Source organism: Lolium perenne, chromosome 5 (genome assembly GCF_019359855.2).
Source record: "Lolium perenne isolate Kyuss_39 chromosome 5, Kyuss_2.0, whole genome shotgun sequence".
NCBI lineage: Eukaryota > Viridiplantae > Streptophyta > Magnoliopsida > Poales > Poaceae > Lolium > Lolium perenne.
This window is the reverse complement of record NC_067248.2, coordinates 152,019,383-152,045,151: the sequence shown is the minus strand read 5'-3', so window position 1 is coordinate 152,045,151 and position 25,769 is coordinate 152,019,383. Positions and strand designations below refer to the sequence as shown.

General features: G+C 50.2%; 1 protein-coding gene across 1 annotated transcript; it reads left to right on the top strand.

The window, feature by feature from the left end:
- Positions 1-18,427: 18,427 nt before the first annotated feature.
- LOC127300260 (uncharacterized) lies at positions 18,428-23,260 on the top strand. The gene is made up of 10 exons (XM_051330355.2): positions 18,428-18,672; positions 20,364-20,431; positions 20,919-20,944; positions 21,077-21,167; positions 21,392-21,487; positions 21,993-22,058; positions 22,375-22,433; positions 22,517-22,639; positions 22,739-22,810; positions 22,884-23,260. The coding sequence occupies exons 1-10, from the start codon at positions 18,586-18,588 to the stop codon at positions 22,937-22,939; spliced, it is 744 nt and encodes a 247-aa protein (XP_051186315.1). The 5' UTR covers positions 18,428-18,585; the 3' UTR covers positions 22,940-23,260.
- The last annotated feature ends 2,509 nt before the right edge of the window (positions 23,261-25,769 follow it).

Genomic DNA, 25,769 nt, shown 5'->3' with positions numbered 1-25,769 from the left:
AGTCCGCGGATGACTCAAACGACATGTCGCTGAAGATCTTGGCGAGTTTCTCTCTTGCCCTGGTGCTGACGTAGCGTGTCGACGAAGTTTCTTCTTCTCCTGATTCGGTTGACGATGTGTAGCTTGAAAAATCGGAATCGACCGCCGACGATCCCGACGAAATCGGAATTTCGACACGATACGATCCTTCCTTCTCGACGCGAAAGCGAAACCTTCCGAACGTCATCTCCATAGGCTCCGCCAGATACGCATATGCATCCAAACGGGAGGGTGGGTGAGGAACAAAATCGACAAGACCAGCAGCGATCTGTTTACCTCGATCCATAGTGTTACTTGCGGTTGATGATGTCGAAGATCTTGGACGTGCCATCGAGATCAGATCCTTACGCCTCTAGTCCCCACAGACGGTGCCAATTGACAAGGTATCAACTTGTCAATGCCTATGGATTGTAGGCTAGGGTTTAGTTGGAAGTAGAGGGCAAGTAGATCTCGAAAGTTTCAGCCGAAAAGTACTCGACGATTATGAAGTCTAGAGTTTGTGAACAATGATTCGATGATCTCTTCGTCCCTCGACTCCCCCTTTATATAGGAGGCGGAGCCGAGGGATTCGTGTTGTACAAGTTACAGAGTCCGGGACGGTTTCTAACTCATCCCGCCAGATTACAAATAACACTTCCTATTACAACTCTAACTTTCCTTAATATATCTTGGGCTCCCGAATCTTCTTATTCTTCGGGTAGTGGGCCTTCAGCAAACCCCGGGTACTATCTTCAGCAGGCCCATTTGGGATGCCTATGTCACCAGCCTCAACAAGGCGTGCCCAAAGGACCCCTTCCCCCTGCCGCGCATAGATCAAGTTATAGACTCGACTGCCGGCTGTGAACTGTTGTCTTTCTTAGATGCCTATTCAGGCTACCACCAGATTCCCTTGAATCCGGCTGATCAAATAAAGACTTCGTTCATTACCCCGTATGGGGCTTACTGCTACACGACTATGCCATTCGGCTTGAAAAATGCAGGCGCCACCTACCAAAGGTGCATGCAGAAGTGTTTGCAGGATCAAATCGGCAGAAATGTTCACGCATATGTGGATGATGTCGTTGTAAAAACCAAGGAGATGCCTACCCTCCTTGATGACCTGAGAGAAACCTTCACCAATCTGCGAAGATTCCGGATGAAGCTCAACCCGGCCAAGTGCACGTTCGGCGTGCCAGCTGGCCAACTCCTGGGCTACCTCGTCTCTCAGCGAGGAATCGAAGCCAACCCGGAGAAGATCAGTGCCATTGAAAAGATGGAGCTGCCGCAGTGCCTCAAGGACGTCCAGAAGTTCACCGGCTGCCTGGCCTCCTTGAGCCGCTTCGTCAGCCGGCTGGGGAGAAGGCACTGCCCCTGTACCAGCTGCTGAAGAAATCGGACAAATTCGTCTGGTCACCACAGGCGGATGAAGCCTTCCGTGACTTGAAGCGCGTGCTCTCGACCGCGCCCATCCTCGCATCGCCGGCTTCAATGGAGCCGATGCTGTTATACATCGCTGCCACCAATCGTGTGGTTAGCATCGTCCTGGTGGTGGAGCGCAAGGAGGCCGGCAAGGAAGCTGGCAAGGAGCAGTCGGTCCAGCGCCCAGTGTACTATCTCAGCGAAGTGCTGTCCCACTCAAAGCAAAACTACCCCCACTACCAGAAAGTCACCTACGGCGTGTACATGGCGGCCAAGAAGCTCAAGCACTACTTCCAGGAGCACCCCATCAAGGTGGTGGCCACAGCGCCCCTGGCGGAAATCATCGGCAGCAAGGACGCCAATGGCCGGGTTGCCAAATGGGCCCTGGAGCTAGCCGCCCACACCATACTCTACGAGCCGCGCACGGCCATCAAGTCGCAGATCCTCGCAGACTTCTTCGTCGACTGGGCCGAGATGCAATACCTACCGCCTGTGCCTGACTCCACACACTGGAAGCTGCACTTCGACGGCTCGAAGATGCGAAACGGCTTGGGAGCCGGCATCGTCGTCATCTCTCCCAAAGGAGATCGGCTGGACTACGTCCTGCAGATCCACTTCGCCGCATCCAACAATGTGGCGGAGTACGAGGCGCTCATCCATGGGCTGAAGCTGGCCAAGGAGATAGGCGTGCGTCGCATTCTTTGCTTCGGCGACTCCGACTTGGTCATACAACAAGCATCTGGCGACCGGGACGCGAAGGACGCCAACATGGCCTCGTACCGCTTCCACATCCAGCAGCTGTCCGGCTTCTTCGACGGCTGCGAATTCCACCATGTGCCGCGAGCAAACAACGAGGCGGCGGACGCGCTGTCCAAGATAGGCTCAACCCGGCAAGCAATTCCGCCGGGGGTTGCCTTGGCACATCTACGGAAGCCGTCCATCATACCGTCACCGGACTCGGATTCCATATTCGTGCCGGCTGACCCGGGGGCTTCTCAGCCGAACCCGGGGGCTTCATCGCCCAAGTCGGGGGCTTATCAGCCAAACCCGCCGGCTCCACAGCCGAACCCGTGGGCTTCTCAGTCTAACCCGGGGGCTTCTCAGCCAAACTCGGGGGCTTCTCAGCTGAACCCGCAGGCTCCACAGCCGAACCCGGCGACCATGAAGTTGAATCCGGAAGCTCCGAAGATGGAGGCCTTGGTGGTCAGCGTGTTTGAAATAAAATGCGTACCATCATGGGCACAAGAATTCCTCTCCTACCTCACCGATGGTGTGCTGCCCAATGACAGGGTCCAAGCCAGGCAGATTGAGAGAAGGGCCAAGGCCTATACAATCATCAACCACGAGCTGTACAAACGCAGCGTAAGTGGGGTGCTCCAGCGGTGCGTCGAGCCGGCTGAAGGGATTGAACTCCTATGGGAAATCCACCAGGGAGAGTGCGGCCATCACGCCTCCTCCAGAGCCATAGTGGCCAAAGCCTTCCGGCATGGTTTTTACTGGCCGACTGCGCTCAGAGACGCAGCAGAACTGGTGAAGAAGTGCAACGGCTGCCAACGCTTTGCCAAGCAAAAGCACACGCCGGCTTCCGCCTTGAAGACCATCCCCATTAGCTGGCCGTTTGCCGTATGGGGCTTGGATATGGTGGGCCCATTCAAGACAGCCCGAGGCGGCATGACTCATCTCTTGGTGATGATTGATAAATTCACTAAGTGGATCGAGGCCAAGCCAATCAAGAAGCTGGACGGCTCCACAGCCGTCACATTCCTCAAGGAGATAATCGTGAGATACGACTACCCCCATAGCATCATCACCGACAACGGCAGCAACTTTGCCGAAGGCATCTTCAAACGCTATTGCGGGGAGATGGGGATCCGAATGGACCTATCGTCTGTGGCGCGTCCGGAGTCAAACGGCCAAGTGGAGAAGGCAAACAGCCTGATCCTAGCCGGCATCCGGCCCCGGCTGGTGGAGCCGCTTGAGCGCTCAGCCGGCTGCTGGATTGAAGAGCTGCCCAGCGTACTGTGGAGCCTGCGCACGACGCCAAACCGCTCAGTCGGCTTCACACCCTTCTTCCTCGTATACGGGGCCGAAGCCGTCCTGCCGACTGACATCGAGCACGACGCGCCAAGGATCAAGCTATACACAGAAGCTGAAGCCAAAGAAGCTCGTGAAGATGGAGTCGACCTGGTCGAAGAGGTCCGGCTGATGGCCGAGTCCAGGTCTACCGTATACCAGCAGAGCCTCCGCCACTATCACAGCCGGAAGGTCCAGTCCTTAGCATTCCGAGAAGGAGACCTAGTGCTCCGGCTGATCCAACGGACAGCCGGACAGCATAAACTGTCATCCCCATGGGAGGGTCCCTTCATCGTGAGCAAGGTAGTAGGCAATGATTCCTACTATCTCATAGATGCCCAAGAGGCTAAGAAAAACAAGGCGAACAAAACTGACGAGGAGACTAAACGTCCCTGGAATGTCAGGTTGCTTCGACCATTTTACACTTGAGAGCAGGAATGTATGTATCCCTTGTACTCCCTTTTGTAAGCTATGAAAATGCAAGCGCTAAGAGCGCCGATTTCGACAAGTTTTTCGCGTACTCTATTGTTTTCGCCGATTGGCTAACACCCTCTCACGCGGCCGGCTTAGTAACGTGATCCGGTTTCTGACAGCCGGCTTCCGACCAGCTACAGACCGCAACCCGGCTGTCCGGCTGGCGGGAGTAAGTGCCTAGGGAGCCGGCACGCGAAAGACGGTTAAGGGAAAGAGTGAAAGCGAATCGATTCTTGCACAACTCTTCATAAAAGTGCCGGACTGCCGAATTCGGCTCATTCGATTGAAATACTGTCGGCCTCACCCAGCGGCCCGCTCTTGATCCGGCGACGGACCGCAAGCCGGACGTACGATCGGCAAGGGCAAAGCCAAAGAGTGGGGCGGATGGGAAAAAGCGAACAAGTTGAAAGAAAGCAAGCCGACACACAAATGATTAACAAACACATTAAAGTGTGCCCTAATAAAAGGATAATAACACTGTCTTACATATGCACCCGGCATCCCGGGGATTTAACGAATTGTCTTGTCAAAAGCAACATCTTAACAGATACATCTAAGCACCGGCTGGATCAGGACCAGCCGGGGGAGCATCAGCGTTGCCGGCTGCCGGGTCCGCCTCAGGCGTGTCCGCATCATCTTCCGCCTCCTCCTCGTCGTCGTCAGACGGCGGGTTCGGATCCTCGATGAAGATGCGCTTGTCGACGAAGTCGGCGATGGCGCAGGCGCGGGCAAGCCGGGCGGTCTTGTTCTCCGCCGAAAGGCTTTCCTCCACATCGGCCCGCCGGCACTCCAGCTGATCAAGGTTGACCTCGTCATACCAGGAGAGCACGAAGGAGAGGGCCATATCGGCTCCGGCACGCGCAGCCGACTCCTTCCAGTCAAGGAAGCGGTCAGGCGCCGTCTCCAGCCACTTAATGAGGTTGGCGAGGTCCTGCGGCGACGTCTCCATCGGCCACAGCAGCCGGATCAGCTCCTCCGCCGCCTTCCGGAGCTCCCAGCCAAGCTTGGTGATTGGCTCCACGCGGGCGGCCATGGACGCCAGATAGTCCTCCATGGTGAAGCAGGTAGAGCTCTGCTCCCCAGTGGCCTGCCGGCGCTCCTCCCGCGCCTTGCCAACGGCCGCTAGTGCCGCATCCTGCGCCTCAGGGAAGGCCGCTGCAAAGAAGAAGCACGTCAGAAGCCTGTCAAAGGCAGGAAAATGCAAATTTTCAAAGTAAGACTGGCGGCAGCCGGCAAGAACCGACTGCCCCCAGCCTGAAGATGGAGATTGTCGAAGTTTAAAAGATCGCGGCGGCAGCAAGAACCGACCGCCTCACTGAAGATGGAGATTGTCGAAGTTTAAAGATCGGCGGCAGCCGGCAAGAACCGATCGCCCCCACTGAAGATGGAGATTGTCAAAGTCTCAAGAAAGAAGAAAGCGGCGGCAGCCGCAAGCACCGATCGCCCCACTGAAGATGGAGATATCGAAAAAATCAGTTTCTGCCGCCGGCTGCCAACCTAAGCCGGCAGCCGACAGCCGAAAGCCGTCAAAGGAGAAGGAAAGAGAAAAATAAGACTCACCCGCCAAGCCGCGGTCGAGCGCGCTAATTTCATCTACCCACCGCTTGGCGGTGGCCGACAGCTCATCAGACTTAGCGGTCACCTCTTGGCGAAGCGCAAGCCGCTGCCGGTCCACCTCCTCCAGCCGCTTGCTCAGGCCCTCCAGCTTCTCCTCCCCATCCTTTTTGAGGGCGGCCAGCTCCTTGAGGTGGTTATCCTCAAGTCGGCGCAGCCGCGCCAGCTCCCCATCAGCCACCTTCAGCTTGGCGGCAGCAGCCCGGCCCGCCCCCTCGCTCTCGGCGCATTGGGCGCGGGCGGCCCGAAGGTCCGACTCCAGCTGCGGGACCCGGGCAGCCTCAGCTGCAAGTCGACAAGAAAAGTCGTCAGCCGAGTGAAATCAAAGAAAAAGAAGCTAAGTCAAAAGGAAGAAAACCTTACCCTTGGCAACCTCCAGCTCGCGAGCCAAGCCGGCCCGCTCAATTTTGGCCTTGTGATAGCTGGTCACGACTTGGTTGTACAAGACGGTGCGCCGCTCCGCAACCACCTGAAAGAAACAATCAGATGTCTAGATGAAACCCGGACCGGCTCCAAGCAGCCGGCCCACGCCTCGGAGGGCTACCAGGATAACAACAAAATTGCAAAAAATTAAATAAGACACCTACCTTGTCAGCATCCTCCAGCGTTGCCAGCTGGGCAATGGTCTCGGCGGCCTTGGCCTTGAGGCTGGCACGGAAGCCGGAGAAGAACATCTTCATGGGCGCCATGCCCGGACGCCCCTCCCGGCGTGTCACCTCGCAGGCATCCGCCTGATGCCACGCCTTCTCCATGGTGCCAGCCGAGCCAAGGCTGGAATCGGAGGCGGACGGCACGTGCAGCAGCCGGGCTCCCTTGGCCACATGGAGGCCTTCAGATGGGTCCGACGGGCCCTCCTTCCTCACCAACGCCCGGGAGCCGGCGTCCCTCGAGCGCGCTGGCTCCTCCCTTGCCGGCTCCTTCCCGGCCGGCTCCTCCCTCGACCGCTCCGAAGTCGGAGGCGGTGCAGTCGAAGCAGTTGGTCCGGTGGGGGCCGCCTTCTCCGGCGTCGGATGCGTTCCCTCAGGCGGTGCAGCCCCGCCGGCTCCAGCTTCAGGCGGCGCTGCCCCGCTGGCTCCAGCTCCAGTCTCGGGCGGCGCAGCTCCGCCGGCTCCAGCTCCGGTCGCTGACGGCGCACCCTTGCCGGCCCGGCCGCAGGCCCCAACAGTGGAGCGCGGCGCGGAAACAACTCGTCCAGAGTAGGCCGGCAGACCGACTCACCCTGGGCGCCACGGCTAGGCGCCGCAGAAGGAGGTGCAGCTGAAGATGCCCCCGCGGGCGGCACGACGATAACAGGCGGCGCGCGCATCGAAGACTGCGGGGTCGACTCCCTCCTTTGCCGCGGGAGCGTTGGCTCAACGCGGGGAGCCGACCGAGAGCCGCTGCCCTGGGTGAACTTGATGGCAGCCCTAGTCGAACAAACAAGAGAAGATAAATAAAAAGAAAGGAAAGAAAAGGAATCAAACAATGAAGAAAAAGGACTCACCCGGCTGCCTCTGGAACCTTCTTGGGCTCCAGCCGGCGCTGCTTCTTGGCCTTAGCCTCCAGCTTGGCCGTGGACCCGCCACCGGCCCGCTTCTTCCTCTTGGGCGCAAAAGTCGCCGAGGCGCCAGGCGGCCTCATGCGTAGAGGCACCGCAGGGATCGGCCCTGTACCGGACTCCGCCGGCTCCTCCTGCTCATGCTCCGGCGAGGGCGGCGGGTTGTGCTCCCCCTGGCCGCCTTGTTCCGGCGCCTCCGGCAGCTCGTCGTCGCCGGCTTGATCGCCGGCTTGGTCAGCCGGATCAACATGATCCGGCTTCCAGACCTTCTGCTCCAGGTCGCCGTCCTCGAGGCCCTGGCGGTCGAAAAGCTGAAAACAAGACAAAGGCAGTAAATAACAAGTCGGCCACGCAGCCGCAAGCCGGAAGTCGGCCAAAGAACAAAAACTTACCAACTCAGGCGGCGACGCCCGGTCGTGAGGCATCAGCCCCCAGTCCCAGTTCTCCGGCATGTTGGCCTTGGTGACGTTGTTCATCCGGCGGGCGACCTGGGCCTTGGTGAGCTCGAGCTTGGACGTCCGGGTTGGATCAAGCCGGCCAGACATGTGCCCGATTTTGTGGACACGCATCTGGAGCGGCAACACCCGGCGCTCGGTGTAGGTGCAGAGGAGGTCCTCGGCGCTCAGCCGGCCCTCGGAGACGCTGGCCCCCAGAAAATCCCACAGAAGATTTACCTCTGCGTCCGGGTCCGTTGTCCTGGCGTTGTGGCCCCAGTTGAGCCGGCCGACTGGCGGCGCCGGGTTGTACTCCGGCAAGTTGAGCCGGTCGAAGGCCGGGTTGTCGTTTCGCACGTAGAAGAAAGACATCTGCCAATTCTTCACCGAATCCACCGTCGGGATCCTCGGAAATGGCGTGCCCGTGCGGGAATATATCGAGGCGGCGCCGCAGGTCCTCAGGTGGCCTTCAGTCGTCTGCGCCTTGATGTAGAAGAGCCGGCTCCAAAACTCGACGTCCGGCCACAAGCCGGCGTAGCCCTCCATGAAGGCCACGTAGCAGCTAAGGAGGATGCAGGCGTTGGCCGGCAGATGGTGAGGCTGCAAGCCGAAGAAATCCAGGAACCAGCGGAAGAAGTGCGAAGCCGGCAGGCCCAGTCCTCGATCGAAGTGTGCTTCGAAGACCACATGTTCGCCGGGTTCCGGCCTGGGCTCGATCTCCTCGCCGGGCACTCTCGTGATCACCTCCGGGGGAATCCGGCGGAGGCGCACAAGACGCGCGATGTCGTCCTCGCGCATGTAAGAACCCCTCCAAGAACCGCTTGGTTGGGCCATCGACGAAGAAGAAGAGGAGGAAGACCAAGAAAGACGAAATGGTGAAGAAGAACCGCTCCTCGCCGGGGGAGAGCGCGGTGGGGACGAGCGTACCGTTGACACGCGCGACCCCGTGGCGCCGGATTGGCGGAGTGGCGGCGGCGGCCCGGCGGAAGAACGTCGGGGCAGCTTCCCGCCGGAGTTCGCCAGGGAAACGGTGGAGGAACCGCGCCGGAGCAGTGAAGAGCTCGAACGAAGAGAAGGAGCGGAGCAGGAGCGCGAGGAGGAAGAAAGGGGCAAGTAGCCGCCTCGGTGCCTCCCCCGCGGCATTTATAGCCTCCTGCCACGGGCGGTTGGCCTCCAAGTGGCGAACGTGGGCCACGTCCCCGGATTTATTGCGCCGTAACTCCGCCCACGACCATAGCGGTTACCGAAAACGGCCACACCACATCCCCCACTACCGCACCGGATCCGGAGGAGACATTGATGTGACCTGACGAAACGGCAGCAGGAGCCAACCGTCAGACCGGTCAAGTCGGGCGCAGGGCCCGAGGCGGCGGAGACTCCGGCGCGCCCAAGCCGGAGCCGGACATTAAATTCCATCCGGCCCCAAACTATCTCAGCAAGGCGGAGACACCGTCAACACTTGTGAAAAAGCAAAAGTTGCAGGTGCAAAAATAGCGTCCGGCTAGAGGCAGCCGGACAAAGCAAGCCGGATAAGGGCGCAGCCGGCTGAATGAAAATTCTCAGTCGGCCCCTTCGAGTGCCGCTGAAACACATTCGAGAGATATCTAAAGCCAGGAAAACCTGCCTAGGTCCCTCTTAACGCAGGACCTTGCCAGATTCGGGGGCTAATGTCGGGGGGAAGACCCCGGGTAGGGCAATGGACGCGGAGCAGCCGACTGAGGTTGGCCGGCTGGCGGCAAAGGCCGGCTGAGGAGCAGCCGGCTGGAGCCGTAGCCGGCTGACCCGGAAGCCGGCTGGCTCTAAGTCCTAGTCGGCCTGGCTACGGCCTTCAACGCTGTGGCTGGGCCGGCTTCTACAAGCCATATCCGACTGAGGTTTATACTCTAGACCGACTCGAGGCTGGTGAGTCTTGCATGAGAAGGAACTGGGCAGGTGGTCCGGGTTCAAAGGTCCGCGCTGACCTCATCTCCCGTAAAGCGCGGGGCACTATGGAGCAATAGTGCCACGCGGCGGACAGGCCATCATGGCGTACGTCGGTCCGTACCGGCTACAGGACATGATGGCGACAGAGACACCTCCTCGCCATACCGCTGACTCCGGCAGGCGGATGGGACAGGCCATGACGCCTCAACGGCTACATGACGTCAACGCCTCGGGAAGGAGCGGAAGCCGGAGCCGGCCAAGCCGGCCACTAGACTATAGGGACTTCTATGTAAAATGCCAGCGCCTATATAAGCTGGGCTACCCCCCTCGTGCGGGGGACGATCAATCATTCTCACTTCACTCTAGTCTTAGCGCTACTCAGGGAGAGAGACCTTCGTCTACCTTAGTCTTCCCGAGCAGCTGGATACAGCTCAAGGAGCACCATTGTACTGTGTGATTACCATATACACTCATAGCAGGAGTAGAGGTGTTACCTCCATCGGAGGGCCTCGAACCTGGGTACGTCGTCGTGTCGCTCGTGCTCATACCCGCATCCGGATACCACCGTGAGACCATCTAGGAACCACCTTCGATTAGCCACCCTATGGCATATGCCGTGACGATACCACGACAAGAAGGCACGACGTACCCAGGTTCACATCCCCGCGATGGAGAATCGCTCGTCCTACTAGCAATCCATTATATGAATATATGTGTACAGGACCTCCATTGGCGAAGTTGTTGTATCTAGGCTAGTTCTAGTCTGCGGGTTGCGATGTCTAGGCGTATCGCGTCTATATTTTTTTTTTCTCAATATCTCTCCTAAGGGGTGCCCCTGTCTGGCTTTATATATCAACCAGGTTAGGGTTTAGAAGAGTCCTAGTAGAATTCGTATTGGAGTCTTCTTTCTTGTAGTCCAAGTTGATATTCGTTGTAGGTCCAGCTTGTCGAGTCCTTATGCTGATCCATCTTCATAATCTGTACCGGGTATAACAATGTCGGGTACTCGAAGGGTAATGCCCACATCAGCTTGCCTGTAGAAGCTTCTCCATGAAGCCTTCCATCAGCGATCGTTCGCCGCCGCGCCGATGTGACTGAGCAGAGGAATACCCCCAGCCACCTCCCCTACCACCAGGAACTCCGCAACTGCAACTCCTCCCCTCGCTGCCACGGCCGCCCGGAGGAAGAAGACGCGGCGGAGAATTGCCACAGAGGAGAGAGAGGTAGCAGACCTTGACCTTATTTGCGGAGATCCCTGAGCTCTGAGCACTTGTCGCCGCCTCCAACCACCGGAGCACAGCAAGAAGCAGCAGAGTCCAAATGTACCGGATTTGGTCAAGAAAATCCGGCACCCTGCTCCAAACTACCGGCATATAGCCGAAAACTCTAAACCTACCACTACAACCTACTCCGGCGCCTCTTCTCCGCCATCTCCGGCCAGCAGGGTCTGCCGGAGAGGGCTCGGGATCAGCCCGGTAACCCTCGAGAGACTCTCAAATAGAAGAATGTAGTGTAGGAGCTTGAGAGCGAGAGGATGGGAAAGTTAGCGGCGCGGCTTGTCTAACTTGCTAGTAGCAAGTCACCGAGCTACAGTTCTCTGACTTGCTCCTGGAACCGTCAGATCAAAACTGAAGAGCCCAGATCACCCAAAACACTGTACATGTAACACTGTACCGACGTGGTACTGTAGCGCCCACTGTTCACGTTACTGTTTGCTGCTACTGTAGCGCTTGTTGTGAACCATCAGATCTAAATCCAACGGTTGAAAATAAGCACAAGTTAGATGTACTGTTCACCTCTGACTTGTCTATAGCAAGTTAGAGAATCTGGAGCGGAAAGTTAGAGCCTCCGTAACAGTAGTACTAGCGGCCGTACTATTGGTAGCATGGTAGTGGTAGCAGGAACAATGACTAGTATCATGATGCGCTCCTAGCGCGCCCCGTTATGGCAGATCAAACAAGTACATGTGTGGTGCATATTAAAGAGCTTAACATTTTCTCTTCGAGTTGGGGAGAAATGGAAGGTATGACAACAGATCTTGTGCAAGTACTCTAGCAAGCACACACAGCTATATAAGGAGCACATTCCGACATACGATAGAACTAGAACTAGAGCTAGTTGCCACTCCATATGCTTATGATCCATGCAAAATCGCGCTTAGTATCCTATATCCACGTTTTTCACGCTTGCTTGGTGTCAACAATAATTAGAGCGTAAACAGATCAGGTCGAATCGGATTTTACTCATATCAATCCCCGATTCGGATTCTTATGCGGATATACCAGACCGCGGATTCGAATCGGATGACTCAGACCCGAAACAAAAGTAGTCGAATATATGATCTTGTCCATACATAGTTACAGTTTTTGCATATATTAAAAAGATTTAAACTTTTAGTCATGTGTAGTTAAGAAAAAAAGAGACACAATTTACGCTAAACTCAAATAATGATAGAAATTTAGAGATAAACATGATTATCAAATGAATTCGACAACTCAATAACTACTAACATTGTAAGATTGTCCTTGTCTTAATTAATTCAGATAATCCATATCTGCATACTATTTGCTATAGCATATTGTATACTGCATCCAGGATACCAAGTCGGAATCGGATATCCTTATCCGTGGATTCTTAAAATCGCATATGGATATCTTAAAATGGATTCGGGGCCGGTTTTGGGATGAAAATTATACTATCGTTCATCAACCGTCTTTATTTTTAACACTTCACTTTTTTTGTTCTTTACTTTCTTGAAAAAAAAATTGCTTTCAGTTTTAAACCTTGTCAAAACAATTACCTTAGCTTATTTAACATGTCTACTTCATGGATAATTAGAATTGTGAGACTCTAATGAGAAAGAATAAATAGCTTTACCTGCGGATCGATACTCTTACTTCCATATCGATAGGTGTTACATCAATTTCTTGCACTTAGGGGCTATTTGTGGCGCAGCGCGCCCGTGCACGCATCGGGGTACGGATGGGGACCGATGGTGGCACGCAGTGACACAATGGCACGGTGTACAGCGGTGTCTGTGCACAAGGGACGGTTGGTAGGTGGCAATGGTGGGTGGTTGCGTGTTTTTATCCGTGCACATGCAGGTGTAGCGGTTTAGTGATGCAGCGATGTCATTAGGTCGGCACCAATGATAGTGGCACTGATCCCTATTAGGGGGATTTCAATACGGTTGGTGTTGTCTCGATTCGAGAGTCAGCGTCGTACAAGTTCTTATCCAACTCGATCCATTTGGGTGTAGGGGTTGGCTTCAATGCCTATCCCTTCGACCTATTAGTATTGTTCGTATATCATGTGGTATATGGACGGACACAATGTACCATATGAGTGTGTACAAGAAATACCCTTTACATGCCAACTTCTTAAGTGGTTTATATAAAAAAGATTTGCCATATAAAACAACCCAATTTCTATTTCGTGTCAGGGCACTCCCGTGTCTTCCACGGTGCTCATGGCTCATGTGCGTTAGATCCTGATCGAGCGGCTGGAAACTACGCACGTGGGGGACGATGGGATTTTCCAGGGACCACACGGCACACGCACATGGGCGACCACGACTAGACAAATCGAGACATCGCTTATCCATCTCCTCTCCTCTCGTTCCCAAACTCCATGAAATTGAGAGAGGATCCCACCTCTGCCAGTTCCTCTGTGGGGCTCCGCCTTGACCGCCACCCGGCCTGCCTCCGCCGCCGCGGCGACGGCACCAGCCGAGGCACCCTGCTGCCCTACCTCGCGCGAATCGCCGACTGGCTCGGCGCGCTGCAGCCGTACCTCGGTCCCATCGCCGAGCGGCTCGGGGTGGTCTCCATCCCTCACGGCTCCGGCGTGGACGCGCTCGTCAAGTTCCCTGACGGCGAGGCGTTGACGGCGGCCGCCATGCTCGAGGCGCCTGGGGAGGTGGTGGCGAAATCCTCCCACAGCACACCGCGCGGCGATGCGCTCCGTGGATCCAGCCGTGATGCTAAGGTTTGTGCGCCGTCGTGTGGGAGGAGGCCACCGCCCCGCCGCTGCTTCCTAATGTCCAACTTTGGAATCCCCTCTTCAGTTATCACATGTCAAGTAGCCCCCAGTTCTGGTAGTAATTTTTGCAGCAAAGGATGTATTTCTTTTCCTTTTTCTTCGTCTGGTATCTTGATTATTAGGTTCCTGGAGGATTTTAGATGTAAGAAATAACATGTTCCTCTAAATCTGAATGTATTTTTTTTTTCATTTTTTACATTTAGGATCTTGATTAGTAGGTTTCTGATGGACTTTGGATGTAACAAATGGTGGATGTAATTTTTCTTACTTTTCTACATCCAATCTGGTTCACCCTAGTTTTGGATGTAAGAATATTAGGTTCACCCTAGTTTTTTTACATGTGGAACGATGGCAATTTTAGATGTTTTCTTTTTTCTACATCCACTAATCCAGAATCATAATTTGAAAAAAAAGTAGATGACATATGCGGTTTTTTGGCGTGAGTCTGCGACCGATTTGGTATTTTTTTCTTGTCATGGAATTGGGACGGAACCGCGAAATGAGAAATTGCTGATTTGCAGCACGTCCCGTGATTCGTGCCGCAGCCATCCACAGGCGGAAAGAAAACAGGTAGGATTAGAACTTTCCGTTTTTAGAAAGTGAGAGATGTTAGACTAGTTTATTTCTATTTTTGGGTGGGGCACTCCCTAAGACTAACCGGTGCTAGGGCACTATGTAGCAACGTCCATAAAACAAGGAAGATCTTTCAAATACCAAATATAAACCATGGGACATTCCATTCGATATATATGTGTACCTAAGAATCACAAATTCTACCCCGTATTTTTTAGAAAATCGTTTCACTCGCTTAAAATTTGACACAAGCCACATTCTGATTTTCTGGGTTCGAAGATTCTTTTCCAAACGATTTCTGGTTTATCCAGCTGGCCGCCTGGGCACCGGAACTGTAACATACGCAAGCGCGAGCTGGTCGACTTTGCGCGGTCGACCTCGCATGGATTTTTATATTTTGTACTACTAGAATGAATGACGTGGAGACGACAGGTGTTCGGTTGCTGTTGCTTGGCTTCTCTGTGGTGGGCAGTTTTCCGCCGACAAGCGCCAGCTCTCATCCTTCTCGCGACTTCGACGGCCATGCTACATAAGCACGGGAGCCCAACTCCCAATCACTCAAACCAACAATCGGCTTCCATCTTTCTGAGCAGCTATTCCACTATCATCCACCTTTTCATCAGCGGCATGTCGACGACCGACACCAGCTCACCCAAGGTACGCCGGCCCGCCCTATGCATCTGTGTTGTTTAATTACTGTTAATCGGAGAGATTTTTCAACCTAACACGGGTACGATTTGATGAACAATCAAGGACGCTCCGGTTCCGGCTCCAGCGAGCGACGCTCCGTCAGCAGCAGCGGCCGCCGGCGAGCCGACGGTGATAAAGACGGTGCAGACGGTGGAGGTGACGCAGTCTGCGGGGCAAGAGGAAGGGCAGGGCACGATCAAGCCGGTCGAGATTGTGCACGAGATCCCGGCCGACGAGCCTGCTCCGAAGCAAGAGTAGCAGCACAGCAATTTGGGGGAAAAATGTGTGGTTGGTCGGCGAGCCGTTTGCAATTGCTATTTTCTGGTTGAGTGAAAGGACAGCTCCTGTTATGTTTGTGTCCGATGATCTCATGATTTGATCGGAGTACCTATTGTTTCGGTACAAATAAGAATGAACTTACGAGCATGTATTTCCAGGTTTGTCTTTAACATCAGCACGTATTCCGGGGTCGTACTGCTGACTTACTGAATCTTTATTCGACGGTGTGTGTGTGTGTGTGGTTCCTTGGGCGTGTTTCACAAAACCTATTGCTATACAGCAGTTTACAGCAAATTTTGCGCAAGGATGTCATCTTAATTTATGTCTCTATTCGGCCGAGTATCTTTTAGCTCACTATATTAGCTCCTCTAAAAAAGGGCGTTCCTAAACGGTATCTCTATAATTAACTTCATTTATTTATTTATTCTTTTCCAAACCAAACTATTCAAGCAATTTTGAAGTCATCATCGTTTTCCTCTTACGAAAAGTCATCAAAGATAAACTCCCTCAACCTCATCATCTACATTTCCAATTGTCTATGTTGAATTTGGTTGAAAAAACTGAAAAGAAAATCCAAATAGCAAAATATAAAACTCACCAACACAAATGGTCTGATTCCAGTGCCACCTAGGTTTGCCGCCGCTGATCTACGACATCTCTGTCACCGCCGTCTCCCTTTTGCAACAAATTGAGCTCTCACGGTCTCTTTGTGCACCAAATGGAAGAAGTCGACGCGGCGATGATTATTGGAGCTACGGGTCGATTCTGGCAACAACGGGCAAATCTAAGTGGGCAGGAGGGGTGGAGGCCGCGGGGTGTCGGAGAAAGCTATTGGTGGTTGATGGAGCCGTCGTCGGCGGGGAGAAAGCCGCTGCTAGTGGTAGAACAAGACAAATAAAGTCATAGTTGTCTCAAATCTTCTATCACTATCCAAGACATGCCGCAAGTTTTGTTCCATCTATTCACTCCGTTGCTCAATCCACTAGGCCAACTAATGTGAAACATGTTGATAATAAGCATCTGCAATAGGAGAACTGAGTGGTAGCTCAGTGGCTGGAGTTTAAGATGCTGAACCGGTCTATACTGAGTCCGGATCCTGCGCAAAGGGTGGAGTCTTTAGGGTGCTATTCATGCTAAAAGAGCACATAGAGCTAGGTGTTATATTCTATCTAACAACGTAAAGTTAAGGGAGGGATCATTCCCCCGTTCATGATGTTTTTAATGCATCTGCGATATATCAATGATTTACATTAATTAAGATTTCATATCATGGATCATCTCATAAACAAGAAAATCCACCATATCAATTACATAAAGAATGTTGTAATCATGTAGAGTAACTCATACTCTTAAAACAATGATAGCACATGGAGATGCGATCAGGATACTACCACGACACCATGGTTGACGAGATGGACTCCTCCCCTCTTCATGGTGAAGAGAACAATGAGGAAATAATGATATAGGAGGAAATGATACTAGAGTGATTGATCCTGGTAGCAGATCCCCCTCCAATTCTACTCAGACAATGATGTTCTGCCACTCTATTTTATGTTTATGTCTCAAGGATGCATTCTTCATGAATAAAATTTCCTGAGAATACATATAGAAAATTTCATGTCAAGATGAAGGCGACATCGTAAATTTATGGAATCATACGATCGAGGGGCATATGACCCTCCACGACGCGACTAGCCGAGGGCGCGGGGTGGGGGGGCTGTCGTGGGTGTTCTACCTTCCCTACTTCGGCCTCTGAGACTAATTTTAAGTTGTGAGACGTTGTGTTCAGAAAATATAAATGTTGGATTTCCCTGATTAGTTGAGTTCTAGAAGGTTTCTAAAATGCAAAATAGGGCTTTCCTGCCTTCTAGATCTAAGTACCAAAATAATGAGACTTTGTGATGAATCCTGCAAATACTTAAAAGTATTGAACAAAATATAATAGTTATTGCTATGAACATAACTAACCACAGAATAAACTTCAAAAGGGATAGATACATGTTCGGCGTACAATGTGTTTATCATGAACTTACTCTTCTCAACCTTTATGGCCATATTGACTTGATGTCATCCTGTCATGGGTTATATGATATACATATATATCTCTAATGCAAGCCAATGAATCATACCTACCCTAGGTAGAAATGCCAATAACAACGACCACATGTTAGTTCACAAAGCTCATTTGACCATTGCTTAGAATGCCATTGATCATTTGGTCCTCGTGGTACATCATCTATGCTTGTGTATTGATCTTGTAGAATCCAATGCCCGAATCTCAATCATATACTTTATTGAAATAGGTAACTAACCCAAGTCCCCCCTCTAAGAGCCGTATATGAAAATTTCCAGGCCCAATAGAAGCAAGCCCATACAGCCAATCCAGCAACAATTAATAACAGAAGCAGCAACAATTAGTGGATTCATGGTGAGTTCCTTGTGTAAAAAAAGAAATGGTTAAGGATACAATCAACCAAGAAATTCTTACTTCATAAGCTCTATTAGAGAGAAGTATACTTCTTCACTTGAACTACTTGCTTTAAGACTTGATCAATCTTGGCTAAACTCATGAACTCAATCACGATCACTTCTGAGTTCCTTCAATGAACTTCATCTTAGACATTTCTTCATCTTCACATGAACTACATATCGAGCACCTTGATTCACTCAGCAAACTCAATCTTGCTGCCTCAAAGTTCATTTTATTTGCCTTTGATTGATCATTATACTATCATATCTCGAACTTAACGATCTTGATGCATATCTTGATTGTGATGGCATTCATCCTCGAATATCCATTCAATGTTCTTCACGCATCACCTATAGAACATTTTTTCATAAACCACTCAATGAAATCATTTGTTCATAGAAATTATCATTCTTTTTTTTTACCAAATCATAAATCGGAGCTACGTGCTCTTTCATCATTGATGTCCATAAAGCCACACCGAAGGACAATAAGGACCAGCCTGTTGTCCATGAAACTCGATGAGGACAAAAACTCATAAGCTGAGCAACGTCGGTTCAAAGCGCCAACAAGACATAATTGGGGGTTGGTAGCTTTTCTGATCTTCGAGACATCGCGAGCATCACCATCAAAACAATATCAACGCAACACTAAAAAACCCTTTTCTATACCGAATGAGAGATGCGTATTTCCTCCCCTTGCTCCATGACGACTTTGGCGGCGGTGGAAGAGAGGGAGGAGCGGTGACTGGATATGGGCCTTATGGGCCGAGGATGGCGTAGGCGAGTGGGCCGGATTTCAACAAGAATGGACCAGAAGTCTCTACCTTTTGTTAGTTGAAGCGGGCCACGCTCGAAGGCAGCCACGATCCAAGAAGCAACGAGGGAAAAAAAATATCGCGCACAGCGAACGACTCAAGCATAGGAAGCCAGATCTCGCGTGCTCCGGGGCTGTGACAGCCACCACCACCACCAGAGGACAGAGGTAGAATCAGCAGCAGCAGCAGCGGGCAGCAGATCGCCGGAGCAGCAGCAGGCAAGGGGATGCTTCCGACGACGACGTCCAAGGGCCGGGGGGCAGCCCGCTCCGCCCCGCCGCTCTTCGGCCCCTACCTCCGCCGCATCGTCAAGGTTGGTGCTGGTCTCCCCTTCGCTCTGCTTCCCTTCGGAATCCGCATCATTTGGCCGGATCTCTTCGCTGTGGCCGTGCTGCTGCTCTGGCGTGCGAGTTAGCAAGGTCGCCGCCGCGCTTCAGCTGCTGCGATTTGCGGCCTGGTGCGACGATAGCCTCGAATCCTCGTTAGGGTTTCACTCGTCGTGGAAATGCGGGCTATCTCCCCATTGTTTGTTTCCGGGGTATACCGTATAGGAAGGGATCTTATGGGGGTTAGGCCCAGTTTCTGCTGCCTAGGTGCGTTTGTGGTGTTCAGCGTAGCAACTATGAGAGGCCAATGTGAAGTGAGGGCAACGTGAAACTATGAGATGCCAAGGTCATGCTCATGTGTGTTGTCTACCCTCAGTGATTCAAATTGAGGTTCTGTTTAATTGATACAACAAGAAGCTTCTTAAAGCCTTCCTACATACACAGACCAAAGGAATTAAGGTAAGCAGAAAATAAAAGAACAATTCTGAAGTCTAAACACTAGATGTATACTGTTGTAGATTTGAGATGCTGTTGGATTGTGTTGATGCAAAAAAAAAGTAGTATAGATTGTGGGCATCCATTGTGGTAGAACAATGACATTGCTTCATTACAATCACACGAAAAGTGACATGTTTACACGAAAAGTGACATGTTTACAGGAAAAGTGACATGTTTACAAGTCAAAAGAGAGTGACATGCTTATGTTAGGTCGCTCTAGTAACATGCTTATGTTAGGTCGTTCTAGTTGTTTCCTTTACTTGTTATTCTGTAGTTCAGTTTGTTACTGTCACAATTATGAGAATGTCCTTCAGGTAGTTGCACCTCCGGCAACAAAATGTTATGTATGCCTGCCTGCTTAGTAAATCGCCCGTCAATTCAAAGTATAAGGTATAAGCCTCCCAATTTTGTTTAAAATATGAGTTGTCCATGCAAATTTCATGATTTTTCACTCTTTTGGCCTCATTTATTTGCCCCCTCCCTATATCACTTGTGGGTGAACATTCACGGTAAGTTCTCTCATTCCAAATACTCCAAAGACATTAACGAAAGGGATAGCATGGTAAATTTCCCCTACCATTTCTTTCCCTGTGTTATAATCTCCTTAATTTCCACAACGTACGAAAAGAAATGGTTGGGCAATATATTAAGAATCTCTGCTTAAAGTGTTGACCTTCTTTCCAACACATTCTAAGAGTGGTGACGAGTATACAACATTCTTCTCCATACAATCTTGCCCAATGTATGTATTGTCATTGTCTCTTGTGCAGACGGTCTTAAAAATTTTGATTTGGGGGAACATGGATTAAAGCTGCCTGAGATCTCTATATTTGTGAAACAAACCTACTATGGATGCTCACTTGTATTTATTCCTAATTTCTATATGGCGCGATCTAAGGTTGGGATTTTCCGGTTTTGTTCATGGGATCAATCCTTCAATATTCTTTAGAAATTTTAAGCACACTTAAATTAATATGCTAAACTTGATCCTCTCATCTACTTATAGGAAACCTAATGGGAGACTATTCTAACACTATTGTGTGCTTCATTGCATATTACCCTGAATATCTAAGGAAAATGCTCTGTTTTTGTTTCGTATGAGCCTTTTCTGGTACTGGCAGTATATATTCCAATGCGTTTTTGTAACATGTGTTATCTCTCATATTGTTTTTCTCAACAGTGGCAGCAAATGGATATCGAGTACACATTTTGGCAAATGGTTCATCTCTGTACTTCACCAAAAGTAGTGTACGCATCCTGCACTCAGCCCAGCTCTAAATACTTTTCATTAGTTATTATATTATACTATTACTGTTTTCTGCTGGTATTATTATAGTAATACTAATACAACTTGCACAATAATAAATTGGTACCTTCCAAATTCTACCTACTAAGTTGTAGTTCGAGGACGCGTGCAATGGCATTCTCGATAAAGCCCTCAAAGAACTTCATTCTAAGCTCTCACAATTCACACCACCACCAGGAAAAATAAATTCATGGATCAACTTAGAACAGTACCTACTTCTAACCCACTTACACTTGCACACAAACCCTAGCTCATTCATTCTTTCTATGTTGAGGTATACATCCTCACCTTCATTTTATCATTCGAAGTTGTATGGTCTTAAGATGAATGACATGTTCCTGGTTTTTCAGTTTTATGTTCAGTATATAGGTAAGCACCTGACTTGCTTTTGTCTATTTGTATGCATCATGTTGCGATTATGGAAGACAGCTATCAGCACACCAAATATCACAAGCGTACGTTGTGTACCTCTATCCTTTTCTGAATGTAAATGTGTCTGTTGGAATTTAATTGATGTTCTTGCATACTATCATTTATATGCATATGATATCATGGCAGATCCTGATATCTTTTGTTCCTATTTTCAGAAACCAAGAACCAGTGGGCTCGGGATGATCCTGCATTTGTTGTCATTCTAATTCTTTTCCTTGTGTTTGCGACATCAGCTTACTGTGCAGCGTGAGTTCTTTATAGTTCTTTCCCTTCTATGTTTCGGAGAATTATCTTTGTAATTCCCCACCTGTACAATGCATAATGATGGTTTAATTCTATCTTTTTTGCAATCTATTTTATATGTTCTCATCTTTAATAGATTTATGTGCTCGCTTTATTTTCTGTTGTATCAAGTGGTTGATTTATTTTTCTTTTTATTCAACATTTGGCCACTTGTCTTTGTTCTTCAGGTTTGGAGAGAGCGCGGCCCATGCGGCTTTAACAATCACCTCGGTTGTGTTTGTCCATTTCTTGTTTGCTGGGCTAATTTTGGCCACACTTTGCTGGTAAGTCGTTCACCCCGAAGACTTTGAACTTAACGGCAGCACTAACATCATCCTGTTGATACTTCTCAGTTCTGTTAGTGGCCAGATTTATTGCTTTCTTTCTGTTTTTTTTTTGGGAGGTATAACCTCAACATGCTTCACGAGTGGTGCTATGGAATTTTTTTAAATAACATAAGTAATGCTCCTCGAGCTACATGTTGTTATGTACAATACGTTCAATGAAAGTCGAAGCATATTATAATGAGCTAGTGGCTTATTGGGTTCATGTTGACAATAGGTTTACCAGCTATGATTTGTTATTTTGAGACAACTTGTATTTCTTCATCATTTACTCAAGAGGTTGTAGCAGCATTGCAGTTTTTAGTCTATATTATGTTACATTTGTGGCCTAGCGTTTAATCAAATTTAGTACTAGTAATGTGCAATGACTAATATGTTAAATTTCTTAATACACATACAAATCTGTAAGTGGATAATAGGAAACAACTGCTATGCTTCACTGCAGGTTTCTTACGAATTCATATTTGAGGGAGGAACCTAACAGCCACGTGGTTGAACAACGTGTTGAGTGGTAACTTTCCTACACTCTTACCTAATGCATTTTCTTCTTGAGTTGTATTTTATGCCATTTAGAGGTTATCTTCATTTCTTATTTTCACTGGATCACTGCATCAAAATCTAAAACTTTTTAAGCTAATGGAATAGTTGCTGCATGAAACTCACGGGCCCATGACAGGATTTTTCTGTAATTTCCATGGGATGACAACTCTTCTTTCTAGTTATCTTGTACTGACTAGTAACCTAGTTAATAGAATATAATTGCTTCCCCCACTTCTTTGCTCATGAGGCCACGGTCAATATCTGTAATGACAAAAATAACATTGCAGGCTCTATGCGTTTGATGTTCACTGCAACTCGTTCTTCCCTGCATTCATCATCCTATATGGTAATATTAAGGAATCAGTTTCTCTATCTGAACTTTGGTTGTAAGAAATGCGGAATAGTTTACTGACAAATCTCCCTTCTCAGTGCTTCAATACTTTTTGTCGCCTCTGTTGATCGCACATGGCTTCTTTCCTGCCCTGTTATCAAACCTCCTTTTCATGGTTGCGATTTCTTATTATCACTATCTGAACTTCCTAGGATATGATGGTAAGTTTATTCTTATCTGTTGACGAACTTTGTTTTGCATATGTGTGTAACTATGTAAATGTAATCACTTGCGTCCTAACAAAAAGTTCTTTGTTGCAGTTCTTCCATTTTTGGACCGAACGACATTTTTCTTGTACCCAATCGGACTTGTCATCATACTATCACCACTTAGTAAGTGCATTTTATACAGTATTAGTTTTATCCCCTGGCAATTATCTCACATATTTTTGTTTTTATCTTGTAGTGATACTCATAGGGTTCAATCCGACAAGATACTTTTTGAGCTTGTACTTCAGTTAAGGTTGGTAACTAGTACGCTAAGTAAAAGGAGACTGCGGTGACAAAACTAATGGCAGATTGGGATATACAGTTTGAAGTAGCATTTTAGATCTCTTGTGCTACCAAGAGAAAGCGAGCTTCGGCAAAGCTTAGAACGTTATTGGTGCCTGCAGAAGGCCATCACCGAGAGCCTTTTGAGTGGCGTCCATTTCTGGTGCCAACTTGTTCATATTATGTGTTGTTTCTATTGATTTGAGCCCAAGGACCAAGTGTACACTTCTATTGCGAAGTATAGTATCCTATCAAATTGGCGGCATCCATATTGCAAGTGATTTTTCTTTCGTCCCTATTACCTTTTCCCTTTTGCCTGTCCTTTCCTTTTCCTGCCCTTTGCACTACCGGCAATACTTGTCTAGTCTCGTGTGTTAGGACTAAGGCCGTGGCCGTGAATGTTTCTCCTGGCAAGTTACTGTTTTTCTCTGTGGGCTGGTAAGTTAATCAGCAAAGCTAACCAAAATGCACTGGGATGCTTTTGGCTGCTAGGTAATTCCACATCAGCCGTTCTATGCGATTGAAGGGCTTATTGTTCGTTAGGAATCAAGGATTTAGAACATCTTTCTTCATTCATAGGCGGGGACGCATGTGGAATTACCTATCAATTATAGGACCCGAAACAGCTCTGCTGTGTGGACGAAGATTTAATTCGGCAACGTCAAGCTAGTCATTTAAATGGCATTCATCTATGCCAATGTCCTTCAAGCATAGCGAGCTAGGATCATCTTTTGCTTCTTCTCAAACGATCATCTTTTGCTTTTTCTCAAGCCAAGCCGTTTGCACGGGATCGAAGATGGTGACCAAGTCGGTGCGTTTGCATGGGATCGAAGATGGTGGTCAAGTCGGTGAGCATGATCCGGTTCTCCTCGGCCATGATCTTGGCTTCAGCTTTCAAGACCTTGGACTTGGCATCAACATTAATGAGCCTAGCCTTGGATTTGGCCTCGATGAGCCTAGACTTCGCAAGGGACTTTTCCACCGCAAGAGCTCTCAATTGAAGATCAACAAAGCTCTTGGTGGTTGCCTCTTTCTCTTTGCGCCGCCTCTCTTCCCTCTCGGCGATGGCCTCTTCCTTCTTGATCATTAACTCTCTCAAGGTCTCTTAGAACGCTAATGAGGAAGCTTAATGGTGCATGTCGGTCTTGGTTGCCTTGTGGCCAACTGGTCGTTTGGCACTGCCACCACCGCCTGCCTCGTCTGTGGAACAGGTGCCTAGGCTTTGCCCATCGTATTCGAGGTTGATGGTACCGGTTCATTGATAAATTGCCATTTCCCTTCTTCATGTTCTCGAGTTTCCTCCAAAGGGCGTAACTTGTTTTTCAATTCTTGGTATCCTTGAGCAACATCCAACAATGGCTCAATGTGAAGCCCTTATTGTCGTAGGAGGACTTTAAGTGCTCCAAAGCAAAAACAACATACGCACATGTCAACGGCAGAGACACCGCTTATTGCCCTTCTCTTCACCATCTCGAATGAGCCTTGGAACCAACTACACTCGGCATGGATGAAGCCCCACCTCTTTGCAAGGGAGAGATCGTTGCGTTCACTATAGAAGGGGTTTGGCGGGAAATTTCTATGCTTAGGAAAGTACTTTCCCACACGGGTCCCATAGGCAAATCCCTTTTTCTCAGCACCGCAAAGTGTATCCTGTGAAATCTCTATCCAACCATTGCACAACAACTTGTCCTCTTCGGAGGTGTAGCTCGCCGTCCTTTGACTAACCACTGTCGGAAACCGTCATGGCAAGTGACGCGACTGTGGATTGCGTGAAGTCCTTGGCCCTGGTTTGGGTGCCGTGCTCGCCCATGGATTGGGTGAAGCCGCCGTTGCCATACAATGGCTGATTGTCGGTGGAGTAGCCCTCATGAGCCTCAACATATCGAGTCTCTTCATATTGAGCATAGTCGTAGTCTTCCTCATCAACTTCATCGTTGATCATGTCATGCAAGAGGGCCTCACCATTGTTCTCGATGAATTCCTGCACACATAGTGGCCATGACTAGCCGCGGGTAGGACCAACTAGCAATGGAAAAGTGACGGGGCAACGGGCAAGAAATTACCATCTTGCTCGCTGACGGTAGCTCGCCAGTCATTCCGTCGAACATGTTGTAGCAGTGGCATATCGGTGGCAGATATTCGCCGCTGCTTCTTTGCAGCCGCCAACGACGATTGTCCGGCCTTGGGAGTGCGGTTGAGGTCGATGCCTTCTCCAGACATCTCCAACGACGCCGCAGGGGATCACCAAGCCGGGACAACGCACATCCAGCCCTCCCGTGGCCACCTCCTGGCCTGGTGGCCTGGATTGAAGAGGAGGCCGGCCACTTGGCGTGGACGCGACGAAGCTCATCGATGGCGCGCCGGCCACGACCTGGCTAGTAGGAGCCAGAGGGATGACCACACCATGGCCGAACGTCATGTTCAGTGCCTCGTGCTTCATCATCATGATGGCATGCTAGCTGCTTTCTACGCCAGCAGCTCGCTGTTGGCCTCCGCACGTTGGGCAATGATGCGGCCGTTCGCCTTAAGCTGCTCTTCTTCTAGCTTGGCAGCGGCTGCCCGAACTCTGGCGGCCTCTCTCCGGCCAGCGCGCTTCTCCGTCTCGACCCGATGCTCGTCCGGCGTGAAATCCTTTGCCAGCTTCTTTGGCTTCGCCGGCTTCTTGCGGCGGTAGCCGTGGCAGTGGGTATGGCGACCGGATCCATCGCTTGCGCTGGCTTTCCCGCCGGCAGAAATTCCGTGGACGGGTTTTTGGAGAGAACTGTGCGCCACTAACGGGAGAAACCGTGGTGATCTAGGG

Coding starts and splice junctions, on each gene's coding strand:
- LOC127300260 (XM_051330355.2), top strand. CDS start 18,586: ATGCTTCCGACGACGACGTCCAAGGGCCGGGGGGCAGCCCGCTCCGCC. Junction 20,432..20,918: donor TGTACTTCACCAAAAGTAGT/GTACGCATCCTG, acceptor TATGGAAGACAG/CTATCAGCACACCAAATATC. Junction 21,488..21,992: donor ATTTTGGCCACACTTTGCTG/GTAAGTCGTTCA, acceptor GCTTCACTGCAG/GTTTCTTACGAATTCATATT.